Raw genomic sequence first — 14,389 nt, 5'->3', positions numbered from 1 at the left:
TGTCACCCTGAAGCCGCATCTGCTTCGTGCTCAGTTTAAAGCATCACACCCATCTTGCAGGTTACCACTGAACAAGGCTGCTGACTGAAAATTAAATGGTATCCAGCTACCAAAGCTGCCTGAAAGGAATGGTGGAGTCACAGCAGCACAAATCCCAGTGCTGCCTGATCTGATGCTGTTTCTTGGTGAAGAAAAACAGTGACACATGGGCCTAGGAGACCACACTCAGATGGGTTGGGGACTATTTCCACAAGGAAGACTAAGTCTCATTCAAAACTATGAGAGAATTTTATTAAGTGTGCTCCCATGGCACATCTCACAATGAATTTTTTATGACACATGCAGTTTGAAATAATGGAACATACTGGAACAGACTCTACTGCTGTACTCACATTGAGTACTTTATCATACATGCTCTACAAATAGTTCCAAGAATCTGGCTCCATGTGCTGCCAGAAGCTCATACTGCATGATATTTCTACATAAATGTATATAATTGCCTTATGCTGTGCTGTGAGTCACTTCCACATTAAGTATTCTTTGAGAGCTTGCAGTGACAATAACATGGCTTTTCTGATGCATAAAAGAAAATTTTCCAGCTTGAAAGCACTTTCAGAGTCTAATTTTTTGATGGTGTAAAAAATTATGCTGTCATGGCGTTTAATGAAAACTTCATCTGCAAGCAAGGGGATATCTCATAACAAGCCAATAAAATCAGAGCTTTGCTACACTAACAGTCTAACACTACCACCCTTTCTTTAGCTTAGATTTTCTTGTGGTGGCCTGATCTGCCACATGGCATACATTTGCAATTGTGTATTTTAAAGAAAAAACTTCCCAAACTCTACGATGCATATTGCTGTTGAACCACAGTGATTAAGCATAATGTCATCTTATCACAGAGCTAAATCAGCTCCATAAAATACTCCACATACAGTTTTCTCTCTGTGGGTCTAAAGTAAAAGAGAAAACAAGCAAAAAACAAAACGTGGCAACACATTTTTTTTTCTGCAGCTGTTAAATGCTTTTGAAATGTTTGATCTCAGAGGAAGTTCTGGTTTGAAAAGCAACCCTCTATTCATTAACAAAAATTATTACAGTGTAAACACAGAGCAACTAATTAATATATAATGAGATAGTAAATCACTCAGCATAGTATGTCTTCTGCACTAAATGCTAACCCCTCATCTTCTTGGGGTCACTTCCCTGGCTATATTAGAACAAATTTGCCCTTGAAAAGCAAAGTGAAAACCTTGCTGCAAACAAAGCAAAACAACACTTCATTTTATTTGATCAATGCTCATCACAGACTTTTCTGTAAATGCCTGTATTTCAACCTTCTAATTTCCATGAGTTGTTATAGCAGGTTCACCAAAGCATCATTTGCTAATCTTCTAAATCTATCCTGTATGCTCAGCTTCATGTGACAAAAACAAAGCTCAAATGCTCAGCCCAGAGAACAACAAAGCGCCTCTCAAGTAATAAATTTAGATTAGTACAAGTTATCACAGATTCTGCAGGCATCTTTAGAGTTGTTTCATCATGAAAAAATGTATGCATTTTAGGAACTATTATTGATTGATACTCTTCTGTTTTCAGGAATTTGAACTGAAGGAGAGTTTCAGAAAGCTATTATATTGCAAACAAAAGGAGCATACCAAAATAATTACTAACTGAAAGTCTCAAAAGAAATGTTATCTTTTGGGTTTGATTTTTTGCTTTGTTTTTGGTTTTTTTGGTCACAATCTATAAATAAACAATGAAAAAAAATACTGTTTTCACAAAAATTAGTAGAATTCAAGAAAGGTTTTCATCGTCCTCCTCATTCACTCTTTTATACAAAAAATCTAACCCTGTGAATTACAATACAAAGACAATATATTCACAAGTCTAGTAGTCCAACCAGTGACAATTGTGATCTCTTTGCAAGAAACTTACAGTCACATCTTGAAACTGGAGGCGCATAGCAGAGCCTGATGGTTGTGGTCGGCTGGTGATCTCTAGTATGGTCCTTAATAGAATATCTAGCAGACTGTTTACAATCACATCAATTTCTTCCAGAACTGATTTTTCCTTAAATAATAAATAAAAAATTTAAGATTTTAAAATAGAAATATGACCACAAGTATAATTCCTTTGACGTAGCTTTAGAAACAAATTACAGTTTCACTATGAATGCTACATTCAAGAAACAAGGACTAATCTCTAATCCAGATATTGTTTAATTCTATTCATTTTTTCCTAACAGTTTTCCATTAATTATATCATAGAGGACAGTTACAGGGATGACTTTGAATATGCAAATGTTCATGAAATTACATAGCTCTATTTTCCCTTGACGTTTAAAAGAAAGCAGTAAATAATATACAAGAATTTTTCAGGCATTTTTATAGGTAACACTCATATATCTTCTGGGGAAATTGCCAAGAAAGGCTTAAAATCCAAAAAGCAAAATCCTGTTTTACACTTTGGAACAATCACCAGAAATAAGCAGATGATGCTCAACCTTCAGGACATGCTTCATCAGTAAGGCCCAGCTACGCTGCCTCCCCCCAGCTGAGTAGCACAAACAAATAATTCATTTATGTGAGCCCACAACTGCTTGTACACAACACCCAAACAAAGGAATCAAAGTGTTCACTGCCAAACCAGACCGTGAATACCTCAGCTACCCACTAGAAAACACTGGATAAAGTCAAGCTGTAGTTACTTCTCCTTTTTAATTCAGATGGAAATATACTTTCCCTGCTTCAGTGTTTTAAGTCCCCACTGCAGCAGAAATCACCATCGTAATCTGAGCACACGACCCTTCTTCACAGAAAGAAACACTTGATAATCAAATGAACACAACCAAGCTAAAACTCAACTAACAAAGAAAAAGGTCAACTTTGCTGACATTGAAGTGTAGGAGTGATTTGGGTTTTTTCTTTTATTTAATTTTGCTTCCTAGAGCAAAATCCTAAAGCATTTGATTTGTAACAACACTCAAAATTCCTTTTTGGACTTAAGTTAAATCTAGTATCAAGCCATGTTCTCTATCACCTCATCTAGCATCAAAGAACTGTTAAACTGGCTTCTTATGAAAACAGAGAGTACACAGTATATTTAGCAACTGCATCCATCATGAGGACCCATCTCTTTACTACTACAAACTACTTTTGGAATGAGCAACAGCCTTAATTTTCAAAGCTGCCTTACTGCAAATTCACTTCTTCCACCAATCTCCAAATCACCTTGATTATAATGGAAGGACTGAAATTCTGTACTGGTGTACCAAAAAAACAACCAAAGTCACCAAGTTGTTAATAGTCTCAATTACTCAAAGAATACTAAAAATCATAGCTGCATATTCTGAACATTTGGGAGAGTTTTATGTAGATATCACTTGTAATTGTGTACATCTCTGGTTTGGTGACTTCAAATGGAAGATCTCCTGAAATTCACATCAGATATGCAAAGTTTTCTCCCAGGCCAAAACCACAGCTCTGCTTTAGTATCACTTTGACTTGTGATGAGATTTTATACTTATCCAGAAGCAGCTGGAAGGAATATGTTCTTGCAGTGCCAAAAGTGCAAGCCACATCCATATCAAATCACTGACAGAGCAACTTTAATTGCTGAAAGTGGTATGAAATAAAAAGCACATTAAGGAGTTCTCACTAATGCGTTAAAAGGTAATGTATGCTGGCCTTGACATGCATGTGTTGCACTGATTTCAGGCAATGCTTGGTTTTAATTGCCTTATATCCTGTTGTCTGTCAGAACATATCATCACCTTCCCTTTTGCAATACACCTGTCTGAGCAAGCTCTCATATGCAGCTTTCACACATTAATTCACAAACTTCAGAAACCAGACACAAAGTTTATCAACTAGCAACCAAGTGCAATCTCCTTGCAATACTCATATCAATCTCTTTATCTAAATCAGCCCTGTGTCCCCTAAGAATACACAGCCCACAATAAAAAATGTCCCTAAAAGAAAGCAGGCATTTCTTTCTTTCCAACACAACGTTCAAGAAGTGCAAAAGCTTGTCAGAACACTATGTGAAACAATTAAAATACTCATGCATGGAAAGGAAAGGGTCATGTAAAAATCAGAATGGCATGTTTATGCAGATTCTTTACAAAGAGAACTCCTTAAAATGCTCTTGGGCAAGGTCCAGCTTGTGTCATTAAATGTCACTGAGCCATATAAAGAAGTTCAAGTGGATGTGACATGGTGTTTACTCACTGAGCTGTTCTTCTTGATGAGGCAAAATATGTTGCTAAGGATACGGGCACACATTATAAGGTCCTTCTGCTCTTGTAAATGCATGTGGAGATGATGTAAAACTACTGGAAGAAGAATGCATCGAGAATCTGGAAAAAATGAAAAATTTCATGAATAGGAGCTTCTCATAGAGTAATTTAATTTTAATACATCTATAAAATATGCCTTCAGTCCAAAACTATTTCTGATAAGCAAAAGATTTTGCTAGCTTTAACAAAAATTTTTGATAAGCAGAAGCTTTTACGTCACAATCATGAGCAAATGTTTGAAGAGTAAACAATATGCTGAAAGTCACTATCTTATATCATGGATGAAGAAAAACACCACTGTGCAGAATATACTACATAGAAAAGAAATTTTAAGTATTTATTGAACTGTCATCCAAAATGAATTTAAAAAAAAGTAGAACAGTAAGGTCTATATTCTTAACAATGAGAAATTATGTTCTAGTGTTCCAGCCATGTGACAGGATCCATTTATATGCCAAGGTTCTGACAGACTTCAGCAGGAACTTATGTTATTCTACAAAAAAGTTCTACTTTACAGACCAGCAGCAGTATTTTCAGATTTCTTTCAGAATTTTTGCTTTTCCAGATTCCTCGGTCCTACTGAGTATGAGCAACTTAGAGTATTGATTTCTACATAAAATAATTTGCCTTTGTACTCTTTCATTTTCTAAACACAGCTCTTTGGCGTTATTTGCAGTCTTGATTTTCCTGAAAATTATGCAAGAACATAACTAACATGCTACTTATTTCTGCTTCTTTTTTTTACAATTAAAGGAAATATTAAATGGGAAGAACCCTAATACTAAAACTTGTGACAACACTTCAAACACCTATTCACAACTTGATAAATGGGAAGGATGTTGCCTGTTTTCATTTTGTTGTTGCTTTAAAATCTTTTCCATAATTAAGAAATTATATTCCCATAGAAATGTACTTGAATAATTTCCTCTATTAAAACTTTAATGATTATAAGCTGCATTATAGATATATATTAATCTACTTCCTTTGTTCATTAATGCAATTATATGCTAAAAATTGATTTCTCTAGCCGGAAAATTACTTTTTTAAAACAATTTTCCCATGCAGCTATTATTTATAGATTACACTTTCTATAAACACTTTTCCCCCCCACAATTATTTCCTCTACTTTTTCCATGAGGAAGAACAAGATATATTTTTTCTGAGATTTTATTTGTTTAGTGTTTCTTTTGCTTACTGAAACACAGCACTTACCTTGTTATGCTTTACTACCCTTGTTTTTATTGTGTAGTCATCTGTATAATAAAAGACAAATCATATGGACAAGCCCATTTGTACACACTATTTAAGTATATTCGTATTTTTTAAATAAAAGCTTGCTTGCTCTTTCTAAATGGGTGTTCCATGCTTATTATTTATTCAGGTGTACCTCTGTACCTTCCTACTAAAGAAAATAATAATCAAAGGCTGTAAGGTAGTAAGCAAATGCCCATCAATCAGTTGAAAACCAGTGGTACAGAAACTCAACACTGGGCAATAAATAGCCTTTTTCCAGTGACTGCTTATTCTGCAAGTGCCTCAGCAGGTTTTCATCAGCACTGCCCTGAGAGTTCCTATCTGCCTGTAGCACCACAAATGGGGGAAAGTTTCTCAAAGAAACTAAGGCAGCATATTCTTTTTCTCTACCTCAGAACCTGGCTCAGCCAAGGGTTGTCCCCAGTGTTCTGAGATGTCAAGTGTGCCCAGCTGCCACTGACCCATCCACTGCAAGACCTCTAGGATCAAAGGGTAACTGGGCAGAGACTGGGCAGGGAAATTGTCAATGTGCAGACCTGTGGTTAGGAAAGTGCCACCTTCTGATCCCCACGGCTAAATCTGCTTATTGATTCTGGCTGGATGTAAAAACAGAGCTAATGCCTTCAGCTGAAGCAATAAAGCAGGACTTTTCTATTTGTATAAAAAAGACTTAGCCCCTGGATTACAGGGGATGGCTCCTTTTCCCTGCATTCTCTTAGGCCTTACACATATTGAACTCGTGACTATCTGGCAATCCATCCTCAAGAGCCAAGAGGAAGGTTCACTGTGTAAACCAGCCAACCAGCCTGTGATTCTGTGCCTAGGCAAGCAGGTGATAGAAAGCTCAATCCAATCACTACTCCACTCCACAGATGTCACAGAGCAGTAATAATGGTTCCTCAATACATTTCGTGTATGAACATTATTGTTTGGGCCACAGGTCCTCTCTTGCAGCTACAACTCCAATCCCTCAGTCCAGAAGGTCAGAAGAAACAAGGAGCAGCCCTGTGCCAAGGTGTTTCTTCTTGGTTAACTCTAGATAGTTTCCTGATGAGCCCACACAGAATTTGGCACCTCACCTGAGCTGCCATCTACTCTCTGCACTGCGTACACATATGTGCAGCATCATGAACTACATTTTGAAGACCAAAAATCTACATGTGGCAACACTTGGCTTGTTAATAGCCAGCTCTTAGACACAACATGTCCTGAGGCATCTCAGGCAAAACTAAGCATCCTCCATTCAACTGTTTTAAGTATCCCATTTTTGCAGACCAAATGGAGTAGCAAAAAGCATCTTACAGTGACTTGCAACTACGTATGGAAGGCAACAGTGCCAATTATTGAAACAACCACTGCATGTAACATGTATATTCCTTACAAGTCACAGATATATTCCTAACAAGCCCTGAATCTAAATAGCCTAAATCTAATTGTCTTGATGTGTTTAGGTGGAGGGATGTAGTGGTATTACAGAAAAGGAGAGCTGGATTCACCTCTGGATTCACCAAGGACTAGGTGAGAAAGTTTGGAGAATATTTGTCTGAGGTTACTCTTTTTCCTTCTAATTGTCAGCTGCAGTGTCAGCCACTGGATATAGGAAAATTAATGAGTTCAAGGAATGGTGCAATAATCAGAACTCTGAGCCATCACTCACTGTCCTAATTTTTCTTCTATGCAGGAAGTCAAATTAGCTGACTGTTTTAAATGCTAATATTTGCCCTTTACAAACATTATACAGAAAGACAAGAAAAAAATCATGACACAGAGCTTTTCAAGTATGTGCTTGGCATAATTAGAAAGAGGGCAATCTTAGACTCTGGGCAATCCTGGTGACTTTCCTATGCAACATTAACATTTAATACACAGCACATCTTTCCTCCCTAATTTCCATATAGTGGTAATGCCTCTGCAGAGACATGCTTTCTTCAGTCTAGTATGTTTTAAAGATTACTTTCAGAAGGATGGTATTAATTTCAATTACTGTATCTAAACAGTAGATTTCCTTTATGGTCAAAACTTCAGCTTCCTTAAAAAAAATGGACTATTTCCTTCAGCAGCTGCTGGCCCAGGTACAAAGCACACAGGCTGAGCTCCTCATCTGCAGGCAGCCCAGAGTAACCTTACCTGGGTTAGTGTACAGGTGACTCTCCACAGTTTTGCCAATGCTCTGCAGTTTAACAGCTTGAAGGGACTCATCCCCATGCATGACTGTTGGCAAGCTGCCCAAAGCATCGTGAACCAGATTTGCCACTTCTCTCACATCAAAGAGCTTCAGAAGTTCTGAGTACACGGATGGGAATGAGCTGAGAAACACAGCCTAGGGTAAAAATGGACAGTCAGAACAGTTTTGACATTTATAGAATGTAATAAACTATAGAAATTTAAGTAACTCTAGAGAAATGCCTGGCTTCCAGGATAGGTAATATCTTTAAAAACAGTCTTATTTTCAGAATGAACAGCCTCACATTCATTAACAGGCTTACACTTGTGACTATTTCCTTCAAGTAATATGTAATGATTGTTAATTTCTCCCAGGACAAAGTGAAGGTTCACCACAGAGCAAAAAAATATTTATTCTTTAAATACACTTAAGCTTCTATGAGAGAAAATTTTTAAAAGGATGGCAGAATCTAGCTGTTAGGATACAAAAAATATTTGTGTGGTTTGGTTTACTTTGTTTTAAGGTAAGCAGTGTAACAGCCTCCGTATCTTCCATTTATCAAATACTGAACATTTTTATTTTGGAGTGATGCAGCGCTGGTAGCCCTGGTTCCCTTCAACAATCTTTAAAATGGGTCAGAAAGTCACTGATGAATATGAAAACAAAACACTGGAAAAATAAGGAGAACAACGCCAGCGAAAAGAAGCTAAAACTGACATTCCCTTCTTCTTCTCTAAATCCTGCTGATTGTGAAATGTTACTTACACTCTCACACTAGTGGCAGAACAGGCTAAAATTAGTTAAAAATACTGAAAAAGGATTCTAAATTTGGTTGTTTGTATTCTTTTGTTGTCTTTTTACTCCAGCTGCTTACACAATATGAGATGGAAGAGCTACCTTTCTAACTCTGTTCCCTCTGATTTGCCATTTTCTTGGTGGAACAGTTTTCTACAGAAATTTAGAAAACATTAATTCTTAACAGGTTCTTAACCATCTCTGTTTACAGAAACGTGGGAAGAGGATGGTATATTTATGAGCATTTAATGCAGAGTGCTGTCTCCTGTGTTTTGCCTCTACACTGCAGCACTAGCTCATTTTTGTAGTCTCAAATGAAATAAAGATATCAGCTGAGTATTAAACCAAGTGGTTCATCAAGACTTAAAAATTTTCTGTAAAGCATGAAAATTCTGATAGTCTTTTGTATGACTCAAATTCTTCAGTGTCAGTGTGGTGAAACTGAACAGTAAAAACCAAAACAGTTAAATTGTTTTATTTTTATCCATCAACATAATTATTATAATTCAAAATAAAATGTCTGTTTTAGGATTATCTATTCCAAGCATATTTAGAAGGTGCTGGTATGAAAATTTCCCACTGTAAAATGGAAAGATGAAAATGCCACTTTGCTCTAGCAAAAATACATTTTCTTTCTGAACAGGCATACATTTTTTACACTGGATATGGAAAATGCCAACAAGCCATAAAACTCACTTGTAGCTGGGATAAAGCACTGGTTCCTTTGCTCTCCTGAGACAGGAAGAAGCGTACTGACATAAGGAGCTCTTGAATACAGCAGCGAAATTCCTCCTCATTTTGCCCACCAGTAGCAATAGAGAATAATCTTCGAGATTGAACTATGTATTTAAAGATATATTCCTGTGCCTATAAATGCCAAAACCAGAGATAACTCACAAAAATGAACATGCTTATCTCCAAACAGAGCATATGCAATGATTATATGATTCAAATAAAGAATAAAATCTGAAACAGGAGCCCATTAGTTAGTTTTGGTAAATCTCTGTATTGGAACACCAACAAAATTTTAATTTAAAAAACCAAAACAAAACAAACAAGGGAAAACTCAACAAAACTTTCTCCTCCCGCCCTCCCCCCCTCAAAATAAAGCTTAAAGTAAGTTGCAAAACTATTGGGATGCCAATTCAAAACACTTCCCTCTCTTAAGTGGCAAGACACCAAAGTTCACAGTAGCACAGAAAATCACAGAAGGGTACCACACTGATATTTTATTTCCAAATTGTGGCACGTGTTCCAAATGGGATTACTGTGTTGTATAACTCAGCCTGATGGCATGTTATGCCCTTCTGATGGTACAAACCAGGGCAACAAGAACAACAACAACCACCACAATCAGTAGAATTCCCTGGTGCCAGGACTGAGCCATTAGGTCAGCATTTAGATTCATGCCATGGATGTTAATACCACCAGTGTAATCTACATTTGATTTCTCTGCCCCATTCAGTAAGGAACATAGAGCTCCACAGACCTCAATGGTCAACTTACTGACAAAAGAGAATAATAAATAAACTGACTGCACTGAAAGTCTGCAGCTCCCTAGAATTAGTACTACTGTTCCATCATTTATATATATTCTGCTTCATTCCCTAAGTTAAAGCCATGTGTACTGTTTGAATACATCATTCAAATAGAGAATTCACTAATTTTTATTACCTTTAGTACTTCCTGTATGTGATCATGAAGCTCCACCTCAGTGACTCGATCAATATGCCACTTCAGTACTTTTATAAGATCTCTATAATAGCACATCAGAAAGTATTGCAACACAGAAGAGGGAGAAGGGTTAACTTTGCACATAAAATGCAAACCAATAGCTGTCATATGAGAAACACTGGCAAAATAAAAAATAGATCACTAGATTTCACTGATCACCACAGACTTAATAGCACGCTTAGTTTTAAGTCTGCTGAAGAGCACCCAATAGATCTCTGATGAATGGCCAATAAAACCAGCATTAAATATGCAGTAGAATGATTTTAACAGGGATACACCATTTTCTTAACCTAATGATTGATTCTTTTAGTGCAATAAAAACTGTCAGTATTAAGTCAGATAGAAAAAGTACAGACTTCACCTGTATGCAAGTGCTCCTGCAAAATGACTTTCAATGTAAGTGTCCATTACTGGCTTAAAGTGGTGAAACTTGCTGTCCTGCAGCAAATTTATTATGTGAACCTAAATGTGAGAGAAAAAGAAAAAAACCCAGCACTTTTTTTTTTGTCATTTACTTGGCTTTTAGCTAGCGTTAGGCATGATCACAAAATGAAACTTACCAGGCAATCAAACACTTTTGATCCGTACTTTTGAGAATTTTCATCTAAAATACCAAATAAAGTGTCTAGTGTATCTTGAAGAAACTTTTGGGAGAGAACAAGAGTGTTATTAACAAGATACTTCTGTGACATAGAAGTAAACTATTTCCTCATATCATCTAAACGTATGAAAAGGTATATACCTTCACTATTTCTGAACCATCAATTTCTTTTAATTTTGAGAGGCAACCTGAAATTTTGTCTGGGTGGGTTCTCCACTTCAAAAGGTCAAGCATATCTCCTGCAAAAACAAAATGCAAGATTAAAGTTGGAAGCAAAGCAGCATTTCATATTTTTAATTTTACTATTACAGTCCACTCAGCAAAATTTGCATCGTTAAAACAAAACACCTTCAGATTTGCTACAATATGATCTTCCCAAGAACACATTTTCATTCCATTATGCAATTGCTCCACCAATACAAACATAAGAACATGGTACTGAGTCACTAAAATCACTCTCCTGTGACCACTCTATCATGCAATCTCATTCAGATACTATTTTAAATAAAGCAATTATTTGCCCTCTCTCATCCCATTGAAGGGTGCCTTCCAGAGGTACTCTCTGAAAGCTGGAAACAATCTCCCAATTGCTAGCTTGAATGTATTTGAAGCACTCATGTTTCTATGTCTTTTTAGAGCTCAAACACGATGCCTCTAAGATCCCACTTTATTACCAAATAAAAAATCTCTTCTGGAAAATGAACTATTCTGGGCTAAAAAAATATCTGAGTATGCCCAAACTTCCACCTGTTTTAATTCCTTTTCCTTCAGCTTTCTTAACCAAAATGATAACTACATTACAGATAAGATTACATTATTTTCTACATCATTAAAGCTCATACATCTCTTGTAAACACCTATGACATCTATGTCCTAGAATTTGAATGTCTTTTAGATAGACATATTTATGCCACCAGTATGATGCTTCTCCTGTTTATCACTATTCAGTTCCCTGGATAAAGTAGAATCCCCAGGAGTCTCCACTAGGATATCCTGCCTTTTCTCATTAGAATCAATCTAATTTTTATTTTTTCTTATTAATTATTGAAATCAAAGTTACAGTGCTTTGCTGAATCATATTTTGATTTTGTCCCTCTCAACTGATGTGACCTGTCAACAACATATTAGCAGAAAATTGTCTCAGATTTTAGTGAAGTTACTCTCATCTCCACACCCTTCCCGTCCTTTAAAACAGAGATAAATCCCAGAGATTTCTTCATATCTAGTAGTATTTTCATCTGCTCAGGAAGAAATTCCTTTCACTATAGTGCAACCTTTCACTTCCATTTGAACTTTTATTTGCCTATTTGAAAATTGTTATTTCTAAACTATATGTTTTCTTATGTGCTGCATTGCTGAACTGCTGCATTTCCTCCTGATAGTAAATTTTAAAAAATTGAAAATATTAAGAAGTTTATTCTGGCATGATTTGTCTTTGGTAAACTCATCTTACAGCACATCTGAATTAGTTACATGTGGATTTTTTCATCCATGATTTCTTGTAAATACTTCCATAAAATTCATCATGGACGGATGGCCCAATGAACCTATCTGTGCTTCCACATATCTTAAATGTAAGTTCTACATTTAATAGTCTTTGAACACATGTTATTGCTTCACAGATGTACTAAAAAGCCCACCTTACTATAAGATTGAGAATTTCTTGTTCCATCCCATTCAATATCCTAAAATAGTTTTGCAAACTTGGCTTGGTTTTTCAGCAGTTTTTCCTTGCTGAACTCAGACACATCTGCAGAGCTCCATTCAAGCTGTCTTCAGTAAAAGCTACACACATTTTTGACTGTTAAATTAAATCAATTCCAAACCCCTTTTATATTCAAGTTTACTACTGCCATGCTTCACTGACCAGCTTTTCAGAAATTCTCAGTGCCTAGTGGTTCCAAGCAGAAAACCTTAATCACCATCCAACCCTCCCATCAGTTTGAGCTAAAGCACAGTCTAGCTGCTCACTGCCCTGCACCGTGTTAGAAGGAGCCAGGGCTTCTGAAGTGTTCTCAGTAGCTATTAAAATAAGAGGTTAATAGCAAGTTTTCCTCTTAGTTCAGCATCTTTTTGGCTGCTTTCTACCATGGACTGTTTTCACACTCAAGTAATACTTGAACAACACCCATCTTTGTGTCATCTCTTTCCTGGTTTGCTCCAGGGAAGTTCCTCTATCCCACAAAAAATGAAGTAATATTTTTTACTTTATTAACACTAAATAAATCTCCACCTATATTCAAATTTTGTCATAGATGTTAATGGCAAACAACCAACATAGGATTCCACAAATATTTTGCTGCCTTAATTGCTTTTGATGGACACATTGTTTTGATGCATCTATGCATTACATTTTTGTTTTGCTTCAAGCTGTGTTGGCATGGAAAAAAGAGATCCTTGAGTTGCACTGAGTGAGGAAGAGTCCCACACATGCATCAGAGACTCATCCTAAAGATCAAGGACAAATTATAGCTCTTATTATTCTTTCTGTCAGGAATTTTTAAGGAACAAGATTTATAAATCCAGTCAACTACATTTGTCTTTCAGATAATTAAATGTACTTCCACACTTTAAGCCTCAGCTCAGGATGACAAGTAGCAAGATTAGCTGAAGCTGTGAGTTCAGAGCAGGAAAAACATTTCTTTACAGGTTTGCTGGAGGAACTTGATAGAAAACAGTTAACACTCAATATCAGGGATTTGTTGAGGGATTTAAAAAGAAAAAGAAAGCAAATGTAAGACACTCACTTCAAAGGACTTATTTCAAGGGAAGTGCTAAGGAGGAAAGGCATTCTAAGATAACATTAGCAAATAGCCCAAGCATAAATGACATGAATAGAAAATCTGACGTGTGAATCACAAGGGGAACGGATACCAGTGTGTAATGTAGTAAGAGACATGAGGATATAAAACTGTTCCCAGAAATAGGCCCACTAGGAAATCATAGTTTTGGAAAAGGGAAAATGTCACTGGCGATGAGTAATTTTGCTGAAGAATAAAAATATTTCCAGTGAATTATCTTCAAAATAATCAAGGCCTGTATATTTTAAACAGACTACACCTGACCTATTATCTCTACCAGATAAAACACATCCCTTCTCATCAAGACAGGCAATTTAAATCCAAAGAGCTAGGTTTAATAGAAAGTTTAAAATCATGAGTTTAAGGAAGTGGTTTGGGATGATTTTCCATCTCTCTCATATAAGTCCTGAGACATCAGAAATTGACTTGTTATGACCCTACTACACTTCAGGAGGAAAAGACTGAATTTCAGAACAGGCAGTCAGCATGTCTCTTCCAACAGATTGCTTCTGTGGTCACCAACACTTCCTCCATAACTAGAGTTATTTGGAAAGCTGCCCAGTGCTACTTTTGTTTTATTGATTCACTGTTTGGTTTTTTTTAAAATGCAGATAGAAGGATTACACCTCTGCCATGCTGTATGGTGTATTGCTCTGTTGCTGAACAGCTTCTGACCAGGGATGCCCCAATCAGTGCTGAGAACGAGTGGATGCCAACAGCTAAAATATTCAAACTTACTG

At 36.5% G+C, this 14,389-nt stretch overlaps 1 protein-coding gene across 2 annotated transcripts in view; it reads right to left on the bottom strand.

The window, feature by feature from the left end:
- The window catches only part of DOCK4 (dedicator of cytokinesis 4), a 223,333-nt gene that overhangs the window by 62,065 nt on the left and 146,879 nt on the right, over positions 1 to 14,389 (bottom strand). For both annotated transcript variants that reach the window (XM_084206500.1, XM_084206501.1), the window contains exons 18-25: positions 10,990 to 11,087; positions 10,808 to 10,891; positions 10,609 to 10,709; positions 10,188 to 10,269; positions 9,210 to 9,380; positions 7,682 to 7,874; positions 4,233 to 4,360; positions 1,939 to 2,073 (exon numbers count right to left, since the gene is read on the bottom strand). In XM_084206500.1, the coding sequence (XP_084062626.1) occupies positions 1,939 to 2,073; positions 4,233 to 4,360; positions 7,682 to 7,874; positions 9,210 to 9,380; positions 10,188 to 10,269; positions 10,609 to 10,709; positions 10,808 to 10,891; positions 10,990 to 11,087 (992 nt within the window). The remainder of the gene's footprint in view (positions 1 to 1,938; positions 2,074 to 4,232; positions 4,361 to 7,681; positions 7,875 to 9,209; positions 9,381 to 10,187; positions 10,270 to 10,608; positions 10,710 to 10,807; positions 10,892 to 10,989; positions 11,088 to 14,389) is intronic.

The sequence above is a fragment of the Fringilla coelebs genome, assembly GCF_963513975.1.
Source record: "Fringilla coelebs genome assembly, chromosome: 5".
Lineage (NCBI taxonomy): Eukaryota > Metazoa > Chordata > Aves > Passeriformes > Fringillidae > Fringilla > Fringilla coelebs.
The sequence above is the reverse complement of the archived record's forward strand: the minus strand, read 5'-3'. Positions and strand labels throughout refer to the sequence as shown.